Source organism: Microtus ochrogaster, chromosome 2 (assembly GCF_000317375.1).
Source record: "Microtus ochrogaster isolate Prairie Vole_2 chromosome 2, MicOch1.0, whole genome shotgun sequence".
Lineage (NCBI taxonomy): Eukaryota > Metazoa > Chordata > Mammalia > Rodentia > Cricetidae > Microtus > Microtus ochrogaster.
The window spans coordinates 44,181,164-44,204,065 of NC_022010.1; the positions used below are offsets into that span (position 1 = coordinate 44,181,164).

The 22,902-nt window shown below is 47.9% G+C and overlaps 1 protein-coding gene across 2 annotated transcripts in view; it reads left to right on the plus strand.

The window, feature by feature from the left end:
• Mylk (myosin light chain kinase) overlaps window positions 1–22,902 on the plus strand; it is a 255,864-nt gene that overhangs the window by 130,795 nt on the left and 102,167 nt on the right. The window contains exons 4-11 of one of the 2 annotated variants that reach the window (XM_026788073.1): window positions 2,282–2,330; window positions 3,034–3,193; window positions 4,284–4,449; window positions 6,801–6,819; window positions 7,902–8,416; window positions 8,938–9,144; window positions 14,891–15,025; window positions 18,796–18,948. In XM_026788073.1, coding sequence (XP_026643874.1) covers window positions 2,282–2,330; window positions 3,034–3,193; window positions 4,284–4,449; window positions 6,801–6,819; window positions 7,902–8,416; window positions 8,938–9,144; window positions 14,891–15,025; window positions 18,796–18,948 — 1,404 coding nt within the window. Of the gene's footprint in view, window positions 1–2,281; window positions 2,331–3,033; window positions 3,194–4,283; window positions 4,450–6,800; window positions 6,820–7,901; window positions 8,417–8,937; window positions 9,145–14,890; window positions 15,026–18,795; window positions 18,949–22,902 lie in introns of those variants that run through there. The other variant, XM_013351635.2, reaches the window with a different exon arrangement.

The following is a 22,902-nucleotide window of genomic DNA, read 5'->3' on the forward strand; positions in this document are numbered from 1 at the left end:
CACTGCCTAGCTCATGAACTTTATCATTATCACAAATGGAAATCCATACTCACTAATTTCTCTCCTCCTTGTGGCCCTGATCCCTGCCGACCACTTTCTTTTCCCTGTGGATTTGCCTGTTGAGAACGTTTCCTAGAAATGAAGGTGTAAAATATGGGCCCTTTGTGATAAGCTTCCTCACTTCACAGTTTTCAGGGCTCATTCATGCTCTAGGGTGTCAGTGTCAGTACTTCATACCTTTTTCTGCCTGAGTAATGTTTCATTGCACGAATAAACTACGTTTTGTTTATCCATATACAGGTCAAATGGGTAGCACTGATAAGATCAGTAGCGCTGATAAGTGCGGTAAATGATATGTGGTGGGAGTCTCAGCAGCCTGGCAGGTGGATGCTGTTGTACGGGGCATGTAGAAGATGCTCTGACACCCTGTTTGGATGCCAGAGTTCATTTTCTCTTTCTCTTTTTCTGGGGAGAGAGTGACTACATTGTGTTTCTCTTTTGTAACTATATATATTCATCAATCTTTAAAAAATAGAGCTATTATTACTGAAAGCAGAATATAGCTAAAGTTATTGAGCACCCCGCCACCCCCGAACAACTGCTGTTAATAACGCTTATGTTTGAACTTCTTCCAACAGCATGGAAGGGGCCCAGCATCTTAACTGTACATGTCAGTTGGGTCCTTTCAAATCTCGTCTCTGCTTTGATCAGCTTAAAGTTTCTTTTACCCTTGACTGGAGGATGTGATGACAGACTCCCCTCGCTCTATGGTCATACTGAGCGAAAATGCATCCACAGTGTTCACTGATGCATGGCGTCACAGCTCGCACGTGTTGCAAATGTTTGTGGTTGATCCCATCTCACTGATGCGCTGCTGAAATCTCAAGACAGGACTGTCTGGGGAAATGGTTGCTGTGACCTTTAGCCTTTACCCTTGGGTTCATTCCTGGGCAACCATGTAAATGAAATAGGCGAGAGAGTATGAAGAAATCCACCATTTTCCAATAATCGCCCTATATGTTCCCCATTGCAGACACTTGCTCCTATGAGAATGACTGAGCCTTCCATGTAGGGTTTAAGGAGGCTTTTATACGTGTTCACAGCTTGTGGTGGAAAGAGAATAACTTCCAGCATGATGGCTATCTCAAAACTGTGCAGTTCCCCTCCTCCTCCTAACTCAAAAACAACACTATTGTGCAATCGTTACTGCATACTTATTTCCTGGCCACATTATATATTATGTCCCCAGCTGCAGCAGCTGGCTAAGGGCACCCCACTTTGTCTCTCTTGGTTTGCTGTTTAACTGTTTCCTGCCTGGTTCGTCAGCAGCTCACCCAGGCTCAGTGGTACTGGCTATATTAACTTCTCCCCTAGAACTGGGGGTGCCCAGGATAATCATGCCTTGCCAAGGACTGGCAGAGCTGTGAGGGGCAGTAGTGCTGATTGAGGGGAGGTGTGGCTCCATGGTGGCTCAGCCCTGTTCCATTTCTGCTTGTTGCTATTTGCTCAGCCCTTTGTGGAAGAGTGAAGTCTTCATCAGATCCAGCAAATATAGATATGGTAAGAGATGTCCACGGGCATCTCCTTCCCTTACTTAACTGGGCTATGCTGGAATGCTGCTGGATCTCTGCAGGTAACTCTGACAGCAGAGAGTCCATAGCAATACCTCACAGCTCAACAAAGAGGTAACTATTCCAGAATTTGGGAGAGTTGATGAATTCCTGAACTACTCTGTGGTCTGACTTTACACACGTGGCTTCTGTGATTTCATTTTTCTTACCCACTGAAAACATACAGGAAGAGGGCTGGGGAAATGGCACAGCAGGTAAGAGCAATGACTGTTCTTACAGAGGACCCAGGGTGTCAGAGCATCTTCTACATGCCCCGTACAACAGCACCTACATGGTGGCTCACAACCATCTGTAACCCCAGTTCCACCCTCATCTGGCTTCCACAGGCACTAGGTATGTGCCTAATGTGAGCATGTGTGCAAACAGTAAACTCTCATACGTACAAAATAACAACAAATAAATTTTAAAAAATTTAAAAGATGGAAGAATAGTATATAACTAAATTCATTTAGTTATCACTAGGGGTCCATGTTCCAGTGTGTGTGAAATGCTAGCCTGATGTCCCCAGTGAGTCAGCTCGTGCTCATCCAGGTTCACTGCTACCATCCTTGTCCCAGCTTCTCCCGTTGTTGAATCCGCATGACTCCTCGCCAACACTGGATGCAGCCTGGCCCTGACTCCTTAGCCTTTTCTGTGTTTGTTACTTGCAGGGAATTTTATGAAGAAGCCTGGTCAGCCTGTTGTTTCCAAAACCTCAGGGTAAGTTCTGAAATGTTCAAGCTGGAGTAAGGGTTGGGTTGGTTTTCCCTGCTGACTTGGCTGACAGAGGTCTAGTGCAGGAGTCTTGTGTATCCAAGAGGGACATTGGATATCATTCTGACCCATCAGCCTCTGGGCCTTTGGCCCAGCTGCTGAATACTAAGGAAGTGCAAGACTGTGTCTAAGGCCTTCAGAGGATTCTAACAATCGAGATAGTAATGGATACGAAATTCAGATGAGTAAACTCAGAAGAAGCATTAATAAGAGCTGCAATCACAGACAAGTCCCAGGTCTCAGTGGCTCCCCCAACCTTATTGCTCAACAAAGGGACGTTCAGTGCCCATGTTCTTGAACAAACTAGAGCTCTCATGTTCTCTTCGAGGAGCTTCTTCTGTTGTGCAGCTCCATCTCCTGGAGCTTCTGCACCTAGACAGAATGCTGGGCCCAAGCAGAGGAACCTCAGTAGAACTCAGGATTGAGGGAGACCAGTAAATGCCACATGGCTTCATTTCCATGTGTTGGAGGTGATATATTCTAGTGCCACCGATTACCCGAGGAGACAAGATTACACATTTGAGGCACAGAGTTGGGAAAACAACCCTTGAATGATTTCCGGCCACGATTTTAACCACTTAGGAAGGAGGGGAAGAATCGAATAGCTACCCTAAGCCTGGGTTTTCTGCTGATTTCTTTCTGGGGACAGATTTTCATCTCCAGCAGGGGAGACCCGTCCTAGCATCTGGGGCGAGTGCCCACCTAAGTTTGCCACGAAGTTGGGCCGAGCTGTGGTCAAAGAAGGGCAGATGGGACGATTCTCCTGCAAGGTCACTGGCCGGCCTCCACCGCAGGTCACCTGGCTCAAGGTAACGTTTTGTCTGCCCACACTCTGACCCTGGCCAGACTAGTGGGAATCTGGCTTTCTGGTTGGTTCTTTTTGTTCAGTCCCAGGCGTCTCCCCAAAGCTCCCAGTAGGTGTGATAGGGACACTTCTATTCCGTTGCTCCCCTGCTATCACAAAACAGCGTAAAGCCGTTGTGTAAAGACAGACCAGGCATCTCAAGAGAGAGACTCTGAATTGGGGTGGTGGTTTTCAGGCAACAGCTCTATGGTTCATGATGCTAGACAAGTCCCCTAACTCTTGGAACCCGGTCTCCTTATCTCTGATGTCGGAATAATGCCTCGAGGAGCTAGTGGCTGTAGCTAACTTCCATGTGGAAGTGCTTTACCAACGGTTCAGAACTGGGCCACGTGAACGAGAGGCAGAGGAGCTAGCGGTGCCAGGCGCTGAGAAAGATGGGGACAGAACAGGACATTAAAAATGTCAGGAGCAGGTGGGGTCAAGACTAGAGAGAGAGTAGATTTTTTTTTTTCAGAGAAGGAAATCTTGAGTGAAATGAGTGACAGGACTCCTTTTACCTCCATCTTGGTTCTTCCGAGCTCATCCGCAGAAAGAAAGGGCAGCAAAGACAAGCTGAAGGGGGACCATATAGAAAGCCTTCTCATATCCCCTCCTTCAGAGAAACGCAGGTCTTTTGAGGCTGTTTCCACACGTTGGCTCCAAGCCCGAGTGCTCAAGTAGGTGTTGGCTTAGTCGTCTTTTCTGTTGCTGTGTTAAACACTGTGACCAAAGCAGGGTGAAGATTTTATTTGACTTCAGCTTCCACATCACCAGAAGAAGTCAGAGCAGGAACCTGAGGACAGGAGCCAAGTCATAAGTCATGGCAGAATGCTGATAACTGCCTTGCTCTTTCTAGCTTGTTTAGTTCCGTGTTTCATACACACCAGGACCACCTACCCCGGGACAGCCTGACCCATGCATAGTGGGTGGGGCCCTTCAACACCAATCATCAATCAAGCCCTGGTGTCCACCCCGTAGGAAGGGCGGAAGGCAGGATAACTGGGTCAAAAAGAGAGCAGGCTCCTGTAACCAAGTTCCCTTCTTGCTACTTATAGGGAAATGTCCCATTGCAGCCAAGTGCCCGCCTATCTATGTCAGAGAAGAATGGTATGCAGATCCTGGAAATCCATGAGGTCACTCAGGATGACCTGGGCACATACACGTGCATGGCGGTGAATGGGTCAGGGAAAGCCTCCATGTCAGCCGAGCTCTCCATCCCAGGTATCGGGTGGGTGGCTGATGCAGAGGGACCCTCCTAGAGGAAGCTCTTCCTTATCTCTCTCGTGGATATTCGTGTGACACACTTAGACAACTGTGCGTCTTTAGAGGAAAAGGGATGGGCTAGCAGCACAGACCAGGCCCAGAGGAAGATACTCTGAGCTGTCTATCTCCTTCATCTGTGTCCCGAACTCGGCCCTGCTCCTGTGTCTTCTGTCCTTTTCCTAACTCAGGTAGCTTTTCATATCTCTTACTGTTGGGGAAGGAGGTGCTGCCAATGCTCTGCTGTCATTCCTGCCTGAGCTTTAACCGGTCCATGTTTCCCTCAAATCAGATGTGTGTAAACACTGGCAATGTGACCGCTCCATGGCATGGTTGAGGGTTTTTTTTGTTATGGCAGTTGGACGCTTAAAAGAAATCCCACACTAGCTCAGAATCAAGAAATCGATAGTCATTTATTAAGGGGTAAACTCACAAATCAGAATCCTCCGCTTGACCAATTGAATCACGCGATCCAAAAGAGCAACCAGCAGGAACAGACCAAGGGGAACAAGCGAGAAGGGGCGCACACCTGCATGTTCGGCTTTCCCGTAAATAGTATAAGAGGCCACGCTCCAGTAGGTGGGTAAATACAAGCCGTAATACTTCCTACAGCAGGTTTTCATTGTAGATATGAGGGAGAATACGGCCCGAGGCATCTGGAAAAGTCTAGAGTGGAGAAAGTAGTAAGCTGAGCATGATCAGTAGATGAAACCAGGCCATGAGATGGGGAAAGTGAGAGTGGAAGAGAAGACAGAAGGAGCAAAGGAGACCAAGAGAGAGGACCAAGAGTGTGCATGGTCAAAACGGCAGGGTTGTACAGGAATGAGAAGCTAGGGGAAGGGAAGCTCATGAGCTCCAGAGATCTAGGATAGGGCCAGGGTGTGTGGGGCGGAGCTGAGAGGTGCTGAGTGAGCCTGGAGGCCAGTATGCTCTTTGGTGTGCTAGTAGGCACCTGGGCCATTTATCCTGAGTTTCTTAGACCTGACAAGATCCTCCCTCAACGTAACTTTTTCTACCCAGGATCCTCCTCACCAGATTGGACATGTCAGCAATAGCTTCCCTCCTCGCTTTCATGCTCAGTGCATGTCAGTTCTTCCGTGTCAGCCTCTCTGAATAGCCTGCTGATGGTTCTCTTGCCTTTCCCAAGTTCAGCCTGGGGAAACTTGAGCATGTGCATTGGGAGGAGTCTGGCAAACTTCAGTGCTCACAGATCTCACTGGTTACTGAAATCAGAAGGGGAAGTGACCTCATCACCTTCCTCCTCCTCTCTTCCCCACTTCTGCCTATGAGTTTTCCCTTTTGTATCTCCTTCCTTTCCTGAGAAACTATGCCTTCTTGCTCTGTCTGTCTATCAATCTATCTATGTATGTATCTATCTATCTACCTATCTATTATCTACTTAACATCTCTTTATTTTGATTTAAATGTTTCGGCAGTTCACAGAAACTTGTGTATATAAACATATTTAACTGAAACAGGTTTCACGGAACCACCCTGACACATTCTGTGTATCACGTACACTGGTATTTCTGTCCCACCAGATACAGTTAAAAACAAGAAACCCCAGTCCTGTTGCAAGGATGGAACTTGGCCACTCCCTATGAGTCAGGACCTGGGGCAGGCCTCTGCAGCAAGGTTGAGCCACCCATCCTTAATTTTCCATACCCTTACATTTCCAACTTCTCCCTCTTAATATACTTGATGACAAAAGTATACACTGCTGGGGGTTGTTTGAATGTATTCAAAAACAAACAAACAGAATAAGACAAAAGGAGACTGACAGGATTGGTAAGATGCTCTTTCCTTACCATGCTGATGACGTTCAGGTCTTGTGATGTCCACCTTTCTACTGGGATATGCTTTGGAATTGTCCATGATAACATTTAAAAAGCATGAGATAGACTTGGTAAGAAAAGAGTATATTTATACTTCCTGGAAGACTAAAATGTCACTTACTTTGTATGTTTTTAAAGTATCTATCTGCCCAAAATGGACTTTTTTGGGTTGGGTGTGGTCTTAAAGGCTGAAGGTAACTGTGAAAGCACCCTTTTGGCACCTTCATTGGAGGGTTTGTTCTTTGGTTTGCCTTCATGATTATGCTTCCCTCTGGCTGGAGAGGAGGAAGGGAGTCCAGGCCCTCAGGCCCCAGCTGCTGTTGGAAAAGCCAGGAAATAATTCTAGTGTGAAAAAGATTCCTCAGCCCACTCCAGGCCCCACGCAGGGGAGCTTTTTAGTAAATGGAAACAGTGTCACCTTGGCATTGTCTCTGCTTGGCGTGGAAAGTAATCCACTGTCTTTCTGCCCTCTTCCAGGTTTGGACAGTGCCACCAGGTATGTCTTTTCTTCATAATGGTTACTTTTTTCCATCTTAAAATACCCCACATAGCAATAGCAGGGGAAATGCTCAGAATTTTCAAGGCATTGTGCAGGAAGCGAGGATTGGCTTGGGGTCGCTTTATCTGGGGTGCTTTGCTTTGTCCTCCTGTGGTAATTTGCTGTCAGGGTGGAAATTCTCGGAGCACTCGGTGCCTCAGTATCCCCTCGGTGTCTTCCAAAGCTAGCCCCACTGAGGGTTACTTCCCTGCTATCCACTGGTCCTTTGGGGCACAGTTGTGGTTGCTTTCTTCCCTTGTGGATGTGAGGCACAGTATGGATGTCAGGACATGGGAGAACAGACCACCCACTGTAGAGAAGGGCTCTCACTGCCTCGCTTGTGAAATGACAGCTGTGCTCTCTGTGAAGAAGGACAGACGGATACCAATTTCACTCCTGGGTCGAGAAGGCCCTTTCTGAAATGTCCACGTTTGAACTCAGACCCGGGAAGTGTAGCAGAAGCAGGTGATGAAAGCTCGGGAGGAGACCCGGGAAGTGTAGCAGAAGCAGGTGATGAAAGCTCGGGAGGACACACCCTAAGGAAAACTCCCTGTGGGGCCCCAATAACCCTCTCGTGGCTCTAGCATGGTGGTCTGTGGTAGTGGCTTGTGCAGCAAGAGGCAGTAGTACTCAGTGCCACTGTAATGCTCGGCTTTGTCCTTAATAGAACGGGAAGCTGAAACCTCCTTGAGCTTCAAGTGATACAATGTAATTTATGTCTTTAAAAGGCTGACTGCCCTGGCTACTTAGGATTGGATCAGAGAGGGCCTTTGTGAGCAAGGGAAGATGATCAGTTTGAGCTCCAGAGCCCCAGGGAAGAGAGATGTATCAATGCACAGGGCTACGGGTGGAAGCAAAGGACAGGGAGGGTCAAGGACGGCCCCTAAGCTCTGATGTGATGCGGAACAAGCTGTAATACTTTGCTTTAGCCTTCATCTGTGGGCTTTGTGATACTTGGCATCTGTACCATGGTGACATTTACAAGAAACCCCGTTGACCACCGTGTCCCTTCTCCCCTCCTGGCTCTCATCGTTATACAGGTCATTTTTGAGAGGAGCCAAAGCCCCCAGTCCAGACACCAGGAAGGAGGTGACCAATGGAATCTCCAACGACCCAGAGACTGTGGCCGAAAGTAAGAACTGCTCAAGCCCCCAGAGGAGTGTCTCCGCAGCCTGGGCCACAAACAGCCACCTGAACTCACCGCAGGAGCCCAAGCTGAAGCTGTGTGAGGAGGCTCCCAGAAAGGCCCTGCAGTCCTCAGTCTTGCAGAAGACATCCAGCACCATCACCCTGCAGGCTACCAAAGTCCAGCCAGAAGCCAGAGTGCCAGGCCTCCGGGCCTTCTCTCCTTCTGGGGAAGAGAGGAAAAGCCTGGCTGCCCCTCAGCAAGCCACGCTCCCTAGCAGACAGTGTGGCCCGGGAGGCCCAATTGGGAAGCTTGTCACCAGGAACATCCCCCTAGAGAGCCACAGGGAGTCATCATTCCCCAGATTTGAGAGTCAGCCCCAAAGCCGAGAAGTCACCGAAGATCAGACAGTCAAGTTCGTCTGTGAGGGTGAGTAGAGAAGCTTTGGTGCCGGCTCCCAAAATGTAGCCCCGGGACGGCCACTCCCTTCCTTCAGCACATCAGTTTGCGCCTCTGTGTCTGTGCATCACCTTAAACTAGTCTCTTGGAACATTACTTTTCTGGGTCTTCTCTTTAGGAGGTGCCCGGTCTCTAAAACCCTCAGAGTGGCCCATTACTCCTTATGGAATAGAGCATTGGTCCTGTGCTCTAACTAAGCATATCCATCACCACAAACATACTGCAAGCCCCTTCTTCTTTGTCCTTTTTCTGTCCCTGTCTCCCCTGGAGAACTGGCTCATTACCCCCACCTGCTGTCCCCCACCTCAAGACCCTGTCTCTCACAGGACATTTACTCAGTGAGTGCAGGATCCCAGGAAAAGAGGCAGACTTGGAAGTAGGGAATCAGTTCCTGCGCAGCCTGAGTCCTTCCTCCTGTCAGTCTCTCCCCACCCCACCCTAGAAGCATGCAGTGCTCCCTGAGGGCACATGTTCCATGCACGGCTCTGTAGTTTCAGGGATACCAAAGCCTGAAGTGTCCTGGTTCCTGGAAGGCATCCCTGTGAAGAGACAAGAAGGTGTCGTTGAGATTTACGAAGATGGGGCATCCCATTACCTCTGCCTGCGGAGAGCCCGGATGAGGGACAGTGGGCGATACAGCTGCACAGCATCCAATAGCCTTGGCCATGTGTCCTGCAGTTGGACCCTCCTGGTGAACCGTGAGTACATCTCGAGTGGATTCTTGGTGTGGTGACTCTCATAGGTCATTGCATGCCTCAGGTAGTTCAGGTCCTACAGCTCCACACCCTAGTTGGCAGCTGTCACCCTGACCTACAGGCCAAGGGAAAAGTCACTGCTCACACCCCCCATTCTTAATCAGATGTTCACTGCAGAGTCCCCTCAACACAGACATTCCCCGGTCCCTGCCAAGGCCAGTTGACAGCTATACTTTTTTAGGTTCCTCGGCTGTCCGAGCAGTGCCGTGAGTCAGCTCTAACCACAGAGATGGAGCATTCACAGGCTTAATACACAGGCTTAAAGAACCACCAGACCATGGGTGCCACGCCTTTATGCTTGTTTAGCGTCTGTTTATAGAAGCAATCTGTGTTCATTGTGCAGGATTTAAACCATATATTATCTTCTGGCTCCAAAATAAATATTTTAAAGCCTTTTAAACAAAATCAGCTTTGCGCTTGTCCGAGTCCTGCTCTCAATCCTAATTTACTCATGTAACGCAAACCTCTTTCTATACCGTTTAATACTTTTGAAGGCATGATGTTTAGTAGCCATGTGCTATTGTGAGAGTGGACATGGATAATTTGGCATCATTGTGCTGACTGTTTCTGTTGTTGTTGTTTTTCCGCTGTTACAGAGAAGCCATGATGAATTGTCCTGAACAGGCAGCTCAGCTGTAGAGTGCATGTGTAGCTTGCATGAGTTCTGGGTTTTGATCTCTGACCCCAGAACAAAGAAGAGGGAGGGAGGCAGTCAGTCAGTCTACGTTTCCATTTGGTTTTCTATAAAATTTATCCCTTGGGCTGGTGAGAGGACTCAGTGGGAAAAGAAGCTTGTTGCCAAGGCTGATGACCTGAGTTCAATCCCCGGGACACACACTGTGGGAGGAGAGAAGCAACTCCCACCGTTGTTCCCTGACTCCACATCCTTGCTATGCCCTGTGCACTATACATGCGTACACATGCACACAGACATCCACACACACTAAGTAGATTTAATTTTTAAAATTTCCCTTTTAAATACATAATGCATGATTGTGGGCCCTAGGTCCATGTCAAACCATTGATAAATCTATTAAATGAAACCCCAGGAGTAGAATCACCAAGTAGAATACACCAACAACCTTTGCCAGGTTATTTTAACAAGTGGATTATAAGTAGAAAGGGGGGGGGGAAGAAGAGAGGGAGGGAGAGAAACACAGAGACAAGGTACAAAATATTTAAATTAAGTTATAAATAATATCTATTGATAGTTTGTAGACTTAGTACAATTCTGACTGAAACAATATTTAAAAGTTTTTGTGAGAGATCAGAAAAATGTAGACATTGACAAGATATTAGACAGACGGCGCTATTTAAGGTTGTGATGAACGTCTCCATATTTATTCTTAACTTATTCTCTAGTGAAGCATATATGATTTTTTGTATTTGCCCTAAAAATACTTCACATTTGGGAAGCCTAGGCAAGAATGTTCAGAAAACAATATTGGTCTAGGAAAGTGGAAGTGAGTGACATCTACACAGGGATTCACTACACTACTGTCTGCTTTTGGGTATGTCTGAAAGTCTCCCCAGGAAATAACTCAGTAGAAAAGGGTGTCAGGAGCCTCAGGAGCTAGATTTACATGCAGTGAGCCATCTGCCATAGGTACTGGGAACTGAACCTGGTCCTCTGGAAGAGCTGCCAGTGCTCCTGACTGCTGAGCCATCTCTCCAGCTCCTTTGCTTACCTCTTTACTGAGATGTTACTGTGCTGGTGAATTTATTTACAAAGAACGTTATCTCTTCCTTCAAGAGATGGAGTACCTGTGGGTAGTGATGTCAGGAGCTCTTGCTTTGTCAGCTGGTCCAGGCTCCACGTCTTGTTATGGGTAGATGTGTGTCTTCAGGGCTACCAAAGGTGAACGGGATGTCTGGAGAGCCTAGATTCTTCTCTGGTTTTGTCTGCTGTGAATTTGTCTACATCTTAGAGGAAACATTCTTTTTTTATTTCCATCTTGGGGTAGCTTGTTGCTTACCAGCTCCCTATCATTTTGTTGTTATTGTTGTTGGTTTGTGTGGTAGGCAATTTGTGACATAATTCATGTAACATAAAAGTCACCCTTGGAAGTTTGGAATTCAACTGATTTTAACACATTCACAGAATTGTATGTCTATTGCCACCATCTAAATTTAGACAATTTCACCAAAACCCTACCATCATCCCTTGTTCCCTTGTTCCCTTGGCCCCAGCTTCAGCCCCAGTGCCCATTATCTATTTTATATCTCTATGGATTTGTCTATTCTGAACATTTTGTATCAGTGGAATTATAACGTGTGAACGATTTCTTTATCTTAGAAGAATGTTTCCAAGTTTTGTCTTGGTTGAAGCCAGCACTTTATTACCTTTATAGCTGAATAAATAACATTCTATTGTCTACATCAACTTGTTGTGTTTGTTTCATCATCAGAAGATGAGTGTTCAGTGTGCTTCTGCTTTCTAAGCATTTTTTACTTTAATTTTTTTTTTTTTGTTTTTTGTTTTTTGAGACAGGGTTTCTCTGTAGCTTTGGAGTCTGTCCTGGCACTAGCTCTGTAGACCAGTCTGGCCTAGAACTCACAGAGATCCGCCTGCCTCTGCCTCCCGAGTGCTGGGATTAAAGGCGTGCGCCACCACCGCCAGGGTTTTACTTTAATTTTTAAAGATTTCTTACATGAGTTCACTGCATTTACACATTTATACTTCACCCTCTTCTGCTCCAACTCCTCCCATGTACCGCATCACTCCTCTAATTCATGACATATTCTTTTATAATTATTACTGTGTATACACACAGACACACACAGACACACACATGCACACACTCACACTTACTTAGTCCAGTTAGTATTACCTGTAGGCATATGTGTTTAAGGATGACTACTTAGGACTGAGAAATCTATCAGGAGGTTCTTGTCCAGAGAAAACTGTCTCTCCCTCCCTCAGCAGCCATTAGCTCTTCCAGGGGTGGGGCTGTCTCTGTGACCATTGTGTACAAGGCTTTCTAATGCCTGTGGAATTGTTGAGTCATGACTTGATGCTGTGTTTCCCTTTGAGGAAGCAGCAGACCGTTTTCTGCAGTAGCATCACCGTTTTGCTCCAGCAGCAATGCACAAGTGTTCCAGTTTCCCCACACACCAGCAGTTACCTTCCATATCTTACTTGTCTATAGCTGTCTCTCTGGGATTCTTACTTGCTTTCATCAAATGATTAACTCTGAGTATATGTCATGTGCTTTTTAGTTGTTTGTGGGGTGTGTGTGTGTGTGTTGCCAAAATCTACTGAAACACCTTTGCCCATTTTTTTTAATTGGGTCAATTTTTTGTTGTCGCAGAGTTTTAAGAGTTCTTTATATATTTGGGATATAAGTCCTTTATTAAACGTATGATCTTTAATGTTTCCTCCTATCCTGCAAAGTCTGGCTATGTTAGCTTTCTGTCCTGTGATCAAATTCCTGACATAATTGACCTAAAGGGTCAAAGGTTATTTGGCTGACGGTCCATGGTCGACTAACTCCGCTGCTTTTGGTCCTGTGGTGACAAAGCTTACCAGGGAATATGTGATGGAGGAGGCTCCCCACCTCATAGAAACCAGGGAGTAAAGCAAAAGATGACTGAGCAGAATTCCAATATCCTCCAAAAGGACACTCCCCAGTGACTGAACTTCCTTCCACTAGACCCCACCTATAGGGTCCACCATAGCCCAGAAAGCTGAGGACCCAAAGCATGGGCACCTTGGGGACATCGGTAGCACCAGAATACTTACCATGTGTCCAACATCATCTCCATTTCATCATCTTGCGTACAGATAAAGTTAAGGAAATGCCTTGGACCAATGTGTCTTCCAGTCTTTGATGAGGGATTCTGCATGTGTTTTAGTAAATCTTCATTCTACTGCTGAAAGTTCACAGCTCAACTTAGCCGTTATTCCCCGCTAGCACGGAGTCCCCAGACCAGTCAGAGATGAAAGCAGGGCCTCTCAGGTCTGACTTGAGCAGAGACAGAGCTTTGTGTATGCTGAGAATATGTCGGGGTTTGATAGCCATGGGCCTTTTCCCAGTTTTCCCTCGTAAGTTTTTATTATTCAGACTCTTACTAGTCCCAGCTGATAGTGCTGCCTCAGTAGCAGTGATGTTAAATAATTGCTTTTTCACAAATACCTTGGGGATAAAGTGGTTCGCATAGACCAAGCTCTGAGTCAGGTCAAAGCAGACAGTGCTGGAGGTGGAGCCGAAGGAGCTGCTGGAACCAGGCAGGGATGATGATTCTCTTGGGCCTGTGGTTCTCAGGAGCTCTGACCACCCCCCCAACCCCTGCCAAACAGTTCATTTTCACAAGTTCCATAGTTGCTTCTGGTTTTCAAAGCTGCCAAAAGCTGGGATGAAGGGAATGGGAGTTGAAAGATCACAGAGCCTGCTGTCCTTCCCAAGATCCAGCTGAGCTCGGGGGGATGCGGTTTGGGTTTCTCACGCCTTGGTTAATATCCAGAGTTCTGGAAAGCTTAACCTAGAATCTCTATGATGACATTCTCTCTGCTTTAATGGAGTAGATTACAGAGGTTGGTTTTTTGTTTTTTTGTTTTTCTCTCCCCTTCTAGAAGTGCATTGTGTTCCCCTCTCTTCTTAAGGTAACCACTATCTTGCAACCTCTCCAGACTACAAATGTCCCATTCATTCTTGGCAAATACTTTACCAAAACGCAGCCTGTGCTGTGCACGTGATTTGGCATCCGCAGCAGCCTTCACTTTCCTCTAACTGCAGAAAGGCTCTTTCCTTTACTCATGCATCTCTTCCACCCCTTCCATCCTCTGTAGAGAGCTTAGCCAGCATGGATGACTCTGCCTCTCCCCACCCCGTCTTTCCTCTTCCCCCATCTCTTCTTGGGAGCTCTTCCTGTGCCCCTCTACTCTTTCACACTAACTCCACTTCCTCCAAACAGAGTTTCCACACACAGCTTCCATTTGACAAAAGTGGCAAATGCTCTCTTTGAATGTTCTGCAGGCAAGGCTTGTGCCAAATGCCCTCCTTGCATTGGTTGCCTTATCAAAGATACCGTGTTTCTAATTCAAGTCGGTGGAACACAATCTTGTCAGTGACTCTGAACAGCATCTCTGTAGTGAGGGAGTCTGGAGACGGTGTGGATGGTGCGTTCCTACAGCCCTTGGGCCAGTGGTCCCTTCCTCCATGTCGGGCCAGATCAGAAGCACCATTGCTGTCTTGTGTCTGCTCATGCACCACCTATCATAAAGTCTAGAAAGTGTGGCTGTGAAATCAGAGTTGCCTGTGACTCCGCTACCATACCCAGGATGGTTTAGAAGGCATCATCTGTACCTGTTGCTCTTCATTAAGGTCCTCAAGTTTTAAAGTGTTTCTTAATCTACAGTGTGAAAGGCTTTGAACTTTGAAAGACACACAGGCGGTTCTCCGAGAGCAGAAAATTCATCCACAGTGTGTGTACAGCATTGCCGTCAGTCACTTTGGCACTAGGGAGCTTGGTAACCCTGGAAGACACCCTGTCAGCTGTACTGAGTGGACTGCAGGTGTCTGATGCTTTTCCTCCCCAAGCATGGAGGTAGGCGAGGCATAGCCAGTGATTGAGGAAGCCCAGGGCCCAAGATAATAGGGTGTCTGCCTTACCAGGCTCGGAATAACTGGTCAACCACCAGGTGGATGAGCTATGTCTGAGAGTATCCTTGTGTTGTTTGCCTTCACAGGGTCAGACTTGGCACAGATGGCCCCTTCATTCTCCAGTGTCCTCAAGGACAGTGTTGTTGTTGAGGGCCATGATTTTGTCCTGCGGTGCTCTGTACGAGGGACCCCAGTTCCCCGGATCACTTGGCTACTCAATGGTGAGTTCCCCCTGCTCCAGCTCCATTGACCTCCTGACTTGAGTTCTAGCTTCTCATTCTGAGCTATGTGTACCTCAGAAGCACAGAAGGAGAAGCTGTGGGAACTGGGTCTGCTGCTTACTCACTGACCTAGCTCATCCAACCTGGCAAGGTGACTATTACAGATTCACTAAGTTCACCTATACAAAGTGGGTAATGAGATGCCTGCCCAGAGATACACATGCAATTTCGGTATCTTTTCTTGTGACTAGACTCCTAAGAGATCATCCATAAGCATTTGTTGAGTCAATAAATGAACATGCAAATGAGCAACCTGGTAAACCACATCAGAACTTGGCCAAAGAATTTGATCTTCTATTGGGTGGTAGGCGGATCCAGGATGAAAACTAGCAATTCTATGATGCTAATTATAATTCCATAATTAAGGAAGGCTGTTTGACTTTTGTTTTGTTTGTTTTCAAGACCCCATCAGTATGGGCAGAACTAAGAAAGGATCAACGAGCATTTCCTCCAGAGAGGCAGTCTGTAAGTCCTTTTAGGTTTTTAGGGCATACTCCTCTACAACTGTTCAAGTACATGTTGCAGCACAGAAACAACAGACAGTGTGCATAAGATTTGTGGGCACTGAAATAAGAAGCTCATACGATATCCCCGTGTCATGAAATTTTATTTTTTTTTATTTAAACACACACACACACACAGATAGTACTTAAATAGTGTTCTTGGTTTGCCAGCTGTATAAAACCGAATCTGCCATATACAACATATTTTTCAAAATCATTTTTTTCCTTTTTCTTTTGTATGTTATATTTTGATCATATTATTTTTTATTTGGGTACACACACACACACACACACACACACAGATAGTACTTAAATAGTGTTCTTGGTTTGCCAGCTGTATAAAACCGAATCTCATAGGAGAAGTTTTTGGAAACTGAACAGTGGCTAACAGAAACTCTTCTCTGGTCAACATGCAGCAAATGGTGCATTTGGGATTCACTCAACCACACGTGGGACATCTATATTCTATTAGTGCCATGACTAATAGAAACCACCTCAGGAGATAGGACAGAAAGACTGCAGAAGTAGGGGAGGGTTGCTGGAACAGTATCCCTGGACATGACAGGACCGCTCCGTTCTTGAACTCTCAGAGTCCATGGTTCCCTACATGAGACCTGTACATGCTCTGTACCCAAGAATAGATGAACAGCAAAGACTGGACTTGATGGGTTTGTCAAACAAAACAAAACAGAGAGAACACAAAGTTGTGGGTTGGGGTGAGAGTGGAACTGGTAGGAGTGAGGGGGAGGAGCTGGGAAGACTATGGCCAAAGTGCATTGTATGAAATTCTCAAAGAATTAATATGTAATATACATAAGTACACCTTATAATTAATACATATTACTATATACTATTGTATCTGTCAATGCAATATATTATAATAAAATTGTAGCAATTGTGTTGTATTCTAAATAATTAATATAGCACATTAATTATTATATTAGATATATCAGGTTGCAGGTGGGGTTTGGAGCATGGGTTCAGTTGGTTTGCTATTAGCTGTGAGGACTGAATGCGGGGTAGATCTTGACTTTCCATACTTTTCCCACTAGAGGGCAATCGTGCTTAAATTCACCTTCCTTGGCTGCTAACTAGTCCAACCAGCCCTCCAAATTGAGAGTTTCTTAGTTCTCAGTCATGATGTATTCTGAGCCAGCAGCTTCTTTCTGGGGCTCCATCCCTGCTTGTGGGACCCAAAGGAGTCAGGAATTCTACATCAGTAAAAGACAAGCTCTTACAGTGCTTGTCACGAATGTTGGGACAGAGGAGACCGGCTGAGGACAGTCAGGGAGCATGCTGGTGACCTCAGATTCTAGGGGTATCATTATTGCTTTTTTTTTTTTTTGATACTCAAGCTATTTTTTTTTAAAGAAAACAAACTATCTTTTTAAATTTTACATACCAATCCCAGTTCCCACTCCCTCTCCTCCTCCCATCCCCTCTACCTATCCCCCACCCCCATCTACTCCCCAGAGAGGGTAAGGCACATTGCTTTGGGGGAAGGTACAAGACCCTCCCTACTATATCTATGCTGTGCAAGGTATCCATCCAAAGAGAATAGGTCCCAAAAAGCAAGTACATGCATTAGTGATAAATCCTGGTGCCACTGCCAGTATCCCTGCAGTCTGGCCCAGCCATGCAACTGTCAACCACATTCAGAGGGACTAGTTTGGACCTATGTTGGTTCCTTCCCTGTCTGACTGGTGTTGGTGAGCTCCCATTAGCTCAGGTAAACTATTTCAGTGGGTGAACCCATCATAGTCTTGACCTCTTTGCTCATATTCTCACTCCTCCCACTCTTCAACTGGACTTTGGGAGCTCAGTCCAGTGCTCCGATGCAGGTCTCTGCCTCTGTTTCCATTAGTTTCTGGATGAAGGTTCTATGGTGATATTTAAGATATTCATCAGTCTGACTACAGGGCAAGGCCAGTTCGGGCACCCTCTCCACTATTGCTTAGGGTCTTAGCTGGGGTCATCCTGTGCATTCCTGGGAATTTCTCTAGTGCCAGGTTTCTTACTAGCCCCATAATGGCTTCCTCAATCAAAGTATCTCTTTTTTTTGCTCTCCTCTCTGTCCTTCCTCCATCTCAACTATCCCATTCCCTCAAGTTCTCCTCCCTCCCTCTCCCACCGTCTTCCCCTTCTGCCCTCCCTATCCCCCCACCCCCATGCTCCCAGTTTTGTCAGGCGATCTTGTCTGTTTCTGGGGGTGTCACTGTTACAAAAAGAAGAACAAAGGATTTTCAGTCCTTCCAATGGCGGTCTCAGCCCCGGCCTTCCTTCTGTCCACCCTCTCAGACCTTTTCTGGAGTGCAATGGATTGGGAAAGTTCTCTTTCCTCCCTCTTGCTCGGCAGTCTCTTTGCAAAACTGTCCTGGAGACATGAAGTGTTGTTATGTGCAGAAGAACACATTGCTCTGTGGGGAGGGCTGTTTCTTCCTAAACTGCCTGCCTCCCTTCCCTCCTCACCCTGAGTTTTGTAAAGTGCAAACTAGGACTGGGGGATGTAAGAGAACAAAGTGACAGTTGCTGCCTGTATAGCAGATGAACGCATTCCTTTAGAGGCCAGACTCTTCGGTAGTAAGACTGACTGCTTCCCTAGAAATAAAGCTTTCGTTATGGGATGATGCAGTTTTCGAGCATGCAGTAGTAAGGATGGCGCTGATGCTAACTGCTTACAACCCGATGCCTGTTTAGACCTGCATATAAACAGGGTTTCTTCTAGGACCACTCATTCTCATTCTGCATGTTTATCTTTTCCTTGGATGCTAAAGTGTAGTTTATTGCGCAGAGGAAATGAACATATTGCAACATTAGGGTGGGTTCTGCAGTGTTGCTCTCTGATCAATATCTCTAATGGGAAATGGAATCCCTATTTCTGGAGCCATCTCAAAAGAGCTGGGGACCACATGTTCAGGCCAAGTGAGGTCTACTCTGCCTGAGTCTGGGCTGTGCACCAAAAGGCCCTGCAGAATTCTTTCCAGGTGTGTGGAATGGAGGTTATCCCAAAATGCCAGCTGTCTGTCATTGCCCTCCTGCATGCCAAATTCTTCCAGAGTGACTCTGAACAGTCTTTCCAGGTCCGGTCTTATCCTCCATGGATTTGGGCCAGCTCCAGTGCCATGACAGTGTCCCTGCTGGAGTCAGGGCTGGTGTCCCACCACCAGGTGCTCCCTGGCCTGAGCCCTTCTGTGCTTCCCTCTGCAGGGCAGCCCATCAAGTTTGCTCGCTCTGTCTGTGAGGCTGGCATGGCCGAGCTCCACATCCAGGATGCCCTGCCAGAGGACCGTGGCACCTACACCTGCCTGGCTGAGAACGCCTTGGGGCAAGTGTCCTGCAGCGCCAGGGTCACCGTCCAAGGTAGGATCCTTCAATCATTTTCCCCTCCAGCTCTGGCTGTCTGCTTTGAAGGGAGAGTGCTTTTATAGACCATAGGATGACTGGCCCAAAGCCAAGAAGCAGATGTGTAAATGGAATTGGGGTTTCTGGCAGGCAGCTATGGAAGCAGAGAGGATGCTGGAACATCTAGGGACAAAGGAAAGTCCCGAGCATCGCCATGAAGTGGCACAGCTGATATCCCCGCTCTAGGGAGGGTGAGGCAGGATGATCCTGAGTTCCAAGCCAACCTGAGATACATAGAAACCGAGACCTAAGGAAGAAAGGGAATGGAGAAAGGAGAGAAGGAAAGATCCTGACCATGAAGGCAGGCAGATGGAAGACAGAGTCTCTAGCAAGCCACAGTAACAGGAGTCTGTCTCCCATCTCTTGACCCCACTGGGCCATGGACACACACCAGGGAAAGAGACAAGGGCTTCCCTGACTTCAGAAGTCCTCAGTCTAGAATAAGAAAACCACCTGCCCCGCAAGACTTGAGGAGGGTACTCACAGGTCATTAGCATGCAGCCGCCTCACAAACCCCTTTATGTTCTGAGGTGCTGGTGATGAAGCAGGCCCTGAGACTTCCGGAAGAGCTGAAAGGTCTCCTTCGCCCCTCCCCCATGCCCAGGCTTGTGTTTTCATTCATCACTAGCCTGGTGGCAAGTAATCTGATTGTCACAGTCATCCATTGATCAGCCCAGCACTTAGTCTGTGGGAATCGCCATGAATCACAGTCTTGGGACTGACCCTGGGCTGTGGGTATGCATGGTGGCTGTTTCCAGGAAGGCGGGATGCTTCTCGGGTCCATGACCCTGATTCCCGCCTTTCCTTGGCCCGTGCCCCAAGCTCCTGAGAGTGACAGGGTCCCTCTGGGTGCTTAAATGGGATAGAGTGTGCCAGCCGTCCCTACCAGCCAAGCAGAAAACCATACCTCATCTTTTTTCGTTCCCCCCAAAATTCAGGCCTCTTAGTATAGTCCCCTTGTAGTGCGAACAGCATATTCTGAAAGGTTGTAGAAGTTGTTATCACAGAAAAGAGCACAAAATGCGTTCTGCCTCCTCTAGCTCCTCAGCCATACCTCACAGATGCCCCTGGGGCTCAGGGCAGAGTTGTCCCTGTCTTCTACAGAAGGGTCCAGTGACCTCTACATCAGTGGCGCTTGGTAGTACCCCAGGATAGTAGGTGAAGCTAGCTTCTGAGCCCAGGCCCTGGGACCGAGGCCCCGGTCACCACAGAGCTGCCCTTCCTCAGAGTACACCGCCCCCGCCCAAAGGAGAAGGCTAGCCACAGAGGGAAGGGCACTGTCCTTCCCTAGGTCTAGGGGAGCTGTCACTAACAGAGAATGTGATAACTGTCTGCCCTGTGCAGCCATCTGCCAGGAGGGACTTGGATTTCTCTGAAGAAATGCCTCTGTGTGGAGTCATTTGTGAACCAGCCTGCCCCTTTCTTCCAGGAAGCCTTCCACACTGGGGTCAGAGCTGGGGTAGCCCATGAGATCTTCTCTGGTACACATATATAACAACTTATCTCATGGCATGGCTGCTGCGGGTCTCAGGGGGGCAGTGGTGTGAGATTTCCAAGGAAGCCCAGAAGTTCATACCCTGGTCTCAAGAGGCCCAGGGCAGCAGCTTTCACATCTTCCCAGAGGCCAGTCCTGTCTGTACTGGGCGGGAAAGTATGAATGGCATAGGGTGGGCCAGTTTACCCAGTCTTGATCTGAGGCGGCCTCGCCAGCTTCCTCTGGTAGTCAGCTAATCCAGCATCCGTCTTCAGTTGCTTGGGTTTCAACTGTATTAGAGACTCAGCTAAGCTAACATTCTCTGTGGGTAGTGGGGGTCTTCAGATGAAGACAGAGGAACTCCGGGACAGTCCCCTGACTCCTGGGTGCTGGGAAGGCTGGGGAAGGCTGGGGAAGGCTGGGGAAGGCTGGGGAAGGCTGGGGAAGGCTGGGGAAGGCTGGGGAAGGCTGAGGGTGGCCCCTCTCAGTACGCTTAGAGGCAGATGGGGACGGCTGCAGCATGGCCCCACCAGGTCCTCCGGATCTGCTGTTGGCAGCCTGGTGAGTGAGTGCCCTTCCTGGTGGGGGATGTGCTGACCTTTTCAAGCCAGACTGAGGCTCAGAGCCATAAATGGAAAACAAGACTGAGACACAACCGCGCTCGGGTCCAATACAAGACTCCCCTGCACAGGGCTGGCAGAGTAAACCTGGCACAATGACATTCCTGGCACCCTGCCCCAAGGTGCTTTGGAGGTTCCAGGCTGTATCACGCACCATCCTCAGCTTTGGAGTTATTCGGACTTTCTCGGCAGCTCCTCTGGCTCCAGGCTCCTGGGAGATGTTCAGGGACTTGTTCCATGGTGCCTCAACTGCCGATCCATCCTTCCATGTAGCTCCCCAGGCCTGGTTCTGTCGCTCTCGGTGTGGCGTTGCAGAAAGTGCAGATACAAAGCCAACTGCCTGGCCTGAATTCCATTCACCGTTTCCTCGTCCTGCCACCTCCATGTGAGCTCTCCAGGCATCACCTTCCTCTGTGACGTGGGGGGCACTGGTAGTCCCAGGACTGTAAGGATTAAATGAATTGTCGTCACCAGACTGTTGAATGCCCCATACGTGCTGTTATGATGGGTGCCCAAACTTTCAACAAGACGTGTTATCCCAGGAAGTGATTTTGCAGTAGTAGAGTATTATCTGCCTGCTGGGTGAAGGGCAAGGTTTGCCTGGGCTACACACCCTGACTTAGAGCCGGCCATGGGCTCCTGTGCTGCATCTCAAGGCTCTGACCACAAGGTGGCACAATGCAGCAACGCATTGCCCTCCACTTGCCATTTTTCCCGAGCTCTGTCCAGTGAGATTCTAGCAGATTCTATGCTGAAGGGCAGACCTGGGAACTCTTTCTCACCTCCTCATCCTTTTGTCGGGGCTTTGCAACCTTTCAGGGCACTGGCCCAGCACCCTGAGTTGTTCTGCAGCTACTCTACTTGTCCTGAAGCCTATCTAACTAGCCTAGACAGATGTCACTTTCTCCCAGAAGCCTTCCCTGCTCACCTCAGAATAAGCCCTGCTCTCACCAGACATCCCTTGTCCCATTTACTTCCCAAAAGTCTTTGCTGAGTATTTGCGTTCAACTGGTCTGGGGACACTGTAAAGCACAGGTCGACTTTTGTCCTCCAATGGTGGCGGCAGTCAAGATGTGGCTGACTTTACCTGCTGATGCATACTTTAAAGAACGCCAATAGAGAGGTCTGGAGCTGTTGCTCAGGTGTGGAGAGCATTTACACCACCCCTGGATTCCCACGCTGGAGCCCCAGCACCACACAGAGACTGCTTTATTTACAAAAGTGAACAGAGAACGAGATTAGACAGAGGCAGATGGAGTGGTGTTCTAGGCAGGCGGCAGGCAACGTGGCAAGCACAGAGACCTTGAGTTGGGAGCAAAGCCAGCCTAGTCAAGATGGCCATTGTGGCTGGAGTCAAGGCAGCAGGTAGCAGAGTAGCTGAACATAATGGGGACAGTGAGGGGCAGGGATATATCATGCAGGACATTGAAGTTGAGGAACATTTGCTCTAATTGCCTTTTGTAAGTATCTGCAGCCTTCTTTCAGGGAAGCTATCATCCTCCTGATACTGCATGTGACTCAGGGCCTGTCCTTTGAGCTCCTGTGAGTGGATGAGCAGTGACCAAGAGGGCAGTGAAGTGGACGAGTTCTCCCCATAGGCAGGGAGACGTTCCCTCATCTTCCCCATTTGTTTAGGTTCTCAGAGCTCTGAAATTTCCAGGAGCCCTGCAAATTTGCTCTCAAGAGACCCTCAACAAGCGTGCCTGTTTTCCCCTCTCTCCAGGCTAGGAGAAAGACCATCCCCACTATTAACCAGGCAGTATTATCTTCCCTCCACACCAAAAATGGAGCCTAATGGGTGATGAATCCAAATTCCTC